Source organism: Pygoscelis adeliae, unplaced genomic scaffold (assembly GCF_000699105.1).
Source record: "Pygoscelis adeliae isolate BGI_AS28 unplaced genomic scaffold, ASM69910v1 Scaffold45, whole genome shotgun sequence".
Lineage (NCBI taxonomy): Eukaryota > Metazoa > Chordata > Aves > Sphenisciformes > Spheniscidae > Pygoscelis > Pygoscelis adeliae.
The window spans coordinates 14,622,595-14,629,013 of NW_008825114.1; the positions used below are offsets into that span (position 1 = coordinate 14,622,595).

Below are 6,419 nucleotides of genomic sequence, written 5' to 3' on the forward strand. Positions count from 1 at the left end.
TGCTTCAGAAATACATTACTAATATGGGTAGTGTCTTGCAAAACTCACAGTAACAATCTTTGTTTAGCTTAAAAAGCTGGTAGTGGAGACATCCGCGCCAGCTGCAAAAGCAGGGTGGGAGGAAAGAACAGTTTCCAGGTGATGAGGATCCATCCACAAGGAGCCTGAGGTCCCAAGCAGACCTCCGTCGCTCCCCCAGCCACCTCTCCCCATCCTCAGGAGTACCAGACGTCAGTCGCAGGCTCGGAAGGTCAGCTCTCAGCCCGGAATCGGAGGCTGAGAAAATAAATTGCGTTTCCAGCTTTGGCACGTGGGTCCCTGCAGCTGCCAAACCATTAAGATCGTATGTGGAAGGGTAGGCGGTTACAGGTGTTGCTTCAGATCCAGACAAAGTCGTATGTGCTCTCTGCCAGCAGTAACAGGAAGGATTGCTGTAAACTACTTTTCAGGTTTAGTTTATATTGTTTATGGTGTAACCAGCCAAAACGACATATGGTGTGCATCTCTGAACTGTGCAGAAGAGCACAGAGAAATGTGCAGAGAGAAAATTTGGAGAGGACTAATGAATTCTTATTTTTGCCACTGAGTATTTGCTCCTGGGAGGAACAGAAAAGCCAAGAAGAGCATACACGGGATGCGGTATGGTTAGCTCAGTCCTACCACACGCTACTTAGTTTTCAAAATTTTCTTTCGAGACTGGTTTGTGAAAAGTGCCTGTTCACATGACTCACTCACTAGGCTGTGAAGCTGTGGGGCCCGTTTTACTTTTCCTGCTCTAAGCATTGGATAAGACGTTGGGAACTGAATTTTCTTTTTTTCCCGTCCCTCTCTTATGTGAATAAAATTCTCGTGTTTGTGGTATCAGCCTAGGGCTGGATTACACTAGAAAAATTGCTTTTTTATAGTGCATGTATCTGTGAAATGGCTGCGTTAGCTTTAGCTGCAGTTTGTGTTACATGGCCGCCTATATGTCACCCTGCATGGAGGGTGTGGGGGGCAGGAGAGTAACCAATATATATGTTCGGTCCAATTGTTAGTGAAGTTTTCAGTGCCAGCGTTGTGCAGGTCACCCCCTGCCCCTCTTGCACTCGGAGCCAGCCTTGGTTTCTGTGCTCGGCTTACTGGGGTTCCGTAGGAGACACGGGAGAGCCGGCGGGGCCGACTGCCCTGATGGTTTCACAGGCACTTCGGCAGCGAGTGGTTCTCCTGTAGTTTGCTCTGCCGCGAGAGCATTTGGGGCTTTTTGGAAAACAGGAGGCAAACGTGTAATCTGAGGATCACAGACGTGCTGCTCCTGCCCCAACTGGCAAAGCGCCAGCATTTCACATCTGGAAAAGTGCCAGGATTTGTACTCTCCCTGGGAAAGAAAGGGAAAAAAGCGAAAGAGAGAAAGAAAAGTGTGTGCTGTACCAGATCTCACTCAACAAATAAATATTTTCCTTTTAAACTATTTGAAAGGAGGTTGCTTGCCAAGAACAAGAACCCTATGGAGGAACCAACAATTAAGGAAACGGGCACAGCTTAATTGTTCCGTGTTTTCCAAAGCCATTGGGATTCAGATGATCAAGCCATGATACAAATGTAAGGCAGACGTATATGCAGCATTAGTATGTGAGGAAGTAGGACCGCATGAATGCCTTCACAGGCAGAACTTTGTCCTGCTCTCCATGCAGCTATTGCGGTCGCTCCAGGGAAGGCATGTTGGGGATGAGCTGGCTTGTGCGCCGGGTGAGCGAGGTCCCTGCTTCTTATTCAAAGTACTCAGAAATTTAGGCCCTAAAGTCTTATGACCTCCTCCTTTAGGATCAATAAATATTTTAATAACTGCAGGGGAAAAAAGAGCTTCACCGGGGGTATGAAGAGAGCCCCATTCCAGAAGACTTTATAACTTGCTGTTGAAATATTCTCACTGAAGGCACAGTTTGAGATCTTGAGCAGACACAGAAACTGGACTTCATTGCTTACCTCCTGGGTAAGTGCTGTAACTGCTGGACCATGAGATGTAGAAGAACAGTGATCACAGGAGAGGACCGCAGTCCCTTTCTCCTCTTTATGTTTCTCATACGTGCTATAAGAATACATAAGGAATTTTTTTTTTTAAATATATGACAGAAGGTGCAGAATAAAGTGTGTTTGATGAAGATATACAACCTTTTAAATATGTTTGTATTCTGTTTGGTTAACTCACCCTAGAGATGAGAGAGGTGTATGCTTAATTTTTGAGCCTTGAAGGTTTGGTCTGAGCATGGAGCTGCTCGGTTCTATGAGAAACACTCTGTAACAAAGCTGGATTGCCTGCGAAGATTTACTGGTGAAATGTTCAGTGTCTCCAGGGAGAAGCAGCAGCTGGGTAGGGTTTTGAAGGTCTACATTATGGATATGGCCATCTACAGCGAAGTGAGTTGAATCTTGGAAAGCTATTTACTTTTGTAGATTTAGCTCTGGTTCAACTTGCAGGAATCTTAACAGCTATTATTTTGTCAGCGAAAACCTTTAAGAGACAGCTTTCATTCCTTTGCATGCGTTGCACTGTAACTGTTCAGTATCTTACACGCTGTGAGTGTGAACTCTACTCAGCCACAAAAGCCCCCAGCATTTTATTTCATTCATAAGCTGTGTTCAAACTATTTCATATAAGAGGTCAGCTGTAAAGAGATATCAGGTACCCAGAAAGGACTCTTCCAGGACCTGTGAGCATTTATCACTTGTCAATTATGCTAATGGATTAACATCTAATTACATACGTCTGTGAAATTTTTTCCTGAGATGTAAGGTTGGCGAGGACTGAGATGACAAGGAAAATATTTCCATATACCTTATTTCAAAATCAACAATATATTTAAGTGTGACTCTTTTTCCCCTCCCTTTCTGGCTTCCATTCTCGATGTTGTCAGTAAACCTATCATTCAGAAAAAGGTTCACGTTCAGTTACTTGGTATGAGCACAATTTGGACTCAGTTTTAAAAAATATTAGAGCTGCTAACATTTTACTCTTACTATGAAAGGTGATTGTTATTAGGTGCCCTGTCTTTTGCAAGATGGTAAGAATGAAGGTTGAAACAGAAGGATTGGGAGGGTGGGAGGGTTTTATTGCACTTAACTGTATTCCTTTAGGATCAGTGCTGAGCCACTAATGGAATATAAAATGTTAGGCTGATCTCTGCCTACAACTGAGGAAGCCTTGCTGGAGAGTAAGATGATGCTTACGCCACAAGAGTGGCTAAGAACAAAGTCAGAAATTTAAAGACAACAACAAAAAAACCCACATGTAATTCATGTTCACACTACTTAAAAATATTTTTCAATTGTGACTGAGAATTTCCATACATACATTACAGTATGTTAATAACTGTTTTTGTCAATGTGCATTTGGTAGAACAGCCCAGCTTTTTAAGCGTGGACAGATTTTAAGTGCTTTTCAAGGTGCTTAAAATCTATTACTGGCAAAGATACGTTGGCAAAACTGTGTTTCATTTAACTGAAAGCTCCCTGTTTCATGGTTTTATATCTAACTCATCCTTTTGGCATGGATTTAATATTGGTACAGAATTATATTTAAGCCTTTTTATCATTTGGATTATACGCTTACATAGGGGAAATTATCAATTATATCATGTGGCTCTTCCAGTTGTTTGCAGTGCTAATCTCCTCCCCCTCCCCCCTTCTAACAGTATAAAAGAAATAACCTCTAGCAGAACATAAAGGAAAAAACTCAAGACTGGAAACAGTGGAGGTGAAGATGCTGCAGATCTGTGCCTGGATCTGCATTAACTAACTTGGGACCAGGAGTTCGTCTTTGGGCGCTCTGGGTTTCCGAAGCCCGGGCGCACACGCGCAGGGCTCTGCCCAGCTGGGTGTCGATGCCTACTGACCGGTGTCGAGAGGCATCTGCCTGGCTGCTGGCGGAAAAAAACCCAATCCACCAAAAACCACAAACCCAACGACAATGACAAAACCAAAGTGGTTAGAGATGTATTGCTTATCAACACTCACACAGATACAATACAGTTTCTCTCACCACCACCCTAATATTTTTTCCTCTTCCCAAAGGTTCGTCATCGGTGGTGTGAACTTGTTGTTAAACACAAGTATGTGCCTGGGTATGGAGATGTTGAGAAATTTCTCAGAGAAGATCAGGTCAGTTGCACTTAATTAGCATTTTCAAAATAATCAACTTTTTTATACCCTTAGTGTGAAACTAAAAAATTATTTTAATACATTTTCTTGCTGCAGTTTGTCAAAAACTTGAACGCGTATTCAGTTTTTGCCTCTTTTGCCCCTTAAACATTGTAGTTTAAGGAAGCCATCTAGGGGTATTCCACCCCACCTAAGCATGCTAATCTTCTGGTAAGTGGTGAAATGGGATATATTCCCTCCTTTCCTTCCGTTTTATGCAAGCCAGAGGTAGCAGTGATGCTAGGAAGATACTTCTCAGCATTGGTTCCTTTTGCAGGATGGCAAAGGCAAGTCTAGCTGTGAATGTTACTGCATGTAGGTATGAGCTAGGTGCAAAGCAGTCAGTGCTGTGGTGACTTCAGTTTTCAAGACAACGTCCGGAAGGAGAAGCACAGCACAACAATATGCATCCAGAGAATGCAGGCCTCTCCACCGTTAGGGAAATGATACCAGAAGATTTTGAAGGTCTTAAAAGGCTGGCCATACATGATGTCTTTACTGTGGCTTTTTATTTAGGCCATTATGAACTCACAATTCTAATTGTAGCTCTGCCTAGTTCTTTCTATTTCACTTTTATTTATTTTTATTCAGTATGAACTCTATAAAATCAAGACATTCACTGCCCAGGATGATTTATATATTTAAAATATATGTAAAAAATAGAAAGGTTGCAAGATATGTCAAAGTCTAGGCAAGATATTAATGTCTTCACCTTTTATGTTGACAATGAACAAAGCCATTTACAGCCAGTGAGGTTTTTGTGCCTTCAGGCAAATACATTTTATCACAACAGCACAATAAAGTTATTGCAGTCTCTTGTGCTCTTTCTTCCAGCTCCGAAGTATACCTCCTATTTATATCTCAGTCAATAAACAGGCCCCAAACTTCCTGGCAAGCACTTTATTTAAAAAAAAACAAACATAAAACAACAGTATTTACGAAAATAAGGAGTTACATATATTGTGCATATTTTAGTCCTATGAAAGGATGGAGATAACCACCAGCAGGAGCTTGGGGGGTGTGGGGAAATCCTTGGCGTTCATAAAACCAACCGTATTGAATTGCATTATGTTTGGAACAGATACTATGCCAAATAAAGACTAACATTTTCTGCAGTGCAGGGAAATAATTTTTGCAACTTTTTTTTTCCCCGTAATCTTCAATGTCTTTCATTTCATTTACTCCAGCAGTGTATATGGTTTATGGCACAACCAGCTTCTGGAGTGATTACAACTCAAATCAGAGCAGTTGCATGTCCCTACTGATCATGAAAGACTTGGCTTTTTTTAAAGTCTGGGAAAAATGCAAATGTGACTATTTAAATCCTTTTCAGGACTACAAAAACCCAGTGTGTTTACTGCATGTTCATGTTTAGGCTTGGGGGAAAATTATTAACACTGGGTAGAGAAGGTAATTCCTATTTGTAACAGAATTCCAACATTTTAAATTTCTCTATGAAAGCGACTGGAGCCCAGATCCAAGGCCATGTGTGTGCCTGGTGTGGCTGCCAGACCCTGGTGCAGCTGCAGACCCTGGAAATCTGAGTTCTTGCATCTCTGGATGGAAGAGAGCACTCTTAGGGGATTGGCAAGGAGTCTGGCAGGTTTCTGCCACTCTGGGACTTCTTCCTTTAATGTCAGTCTTTGTTAAACTTTAAATTTCCGTTCTTGTTGAAGCTAATTTTTTTTTAAGGTGTACCAGCCAATGCTAGAAATTGTGAGGAATAGTATTAAAAATTGTGTTTTTCCAATGCTATCCAAATTTTTCCTCTCCTGCAACTGTCCAAACATTTACAACTGTACAAGTCAGTGTGCCAAGCTGCTAATATTTTGTCACGTGTATAATCCTATTTTGATAAGTGCAGCTTAACACTTACTGAATTCCTGTAATTAGGTGAAAAAATTGTATCATCAGAAAAAAATGGCAGTCCCCAATGTGTTTCCCATTAAGTTAGCCAGTGCGTTGCTACCTGCCGTCAAAGGGGCCCCGATCTCACGCCCAGGTGCCCTGTCATCTTTCTTGATAGCTGCGATGTCCAGAATGAGTACTTAGGAAAAGCCTGCCTTCTTACCAAACCAGAATTTTCGCATGTTCAGCTGTATCTCAGATGTAAAGAGAAGAGTCTGAAACACAGACCTGAGAGCATTCAGTTGATGTCCAGTTACAGAATTGCCAAATGGGAATTTTAGAGTGGACTGTTTTGGTTGACGTTCTCTTTATTCATGTGTCTGTGTGTGTAAACA

General features: G+C 41.8%; 1 protein-coding gene across 1 annotated transcript in view; it reads left to right on the forward strand.

Annotated features, from left to right (window-relative positions):
• The window catches only part of LOC103920405 (chromosome unknown open reading frame, human C9orf3), a 193,565-nt gene that overhangs the window by 182,795 nt on the left and 4,351 nt on the right, over positions 1 to 6,419 (forward strand). Inside the window, 1 exon segment of the mRNA XM_009328133.1 lies at positions 4,051 to 4,137. Coding sequence (XP_009326408.1) covers positions 4,051 to 4,137 — 87 coding nt within the window.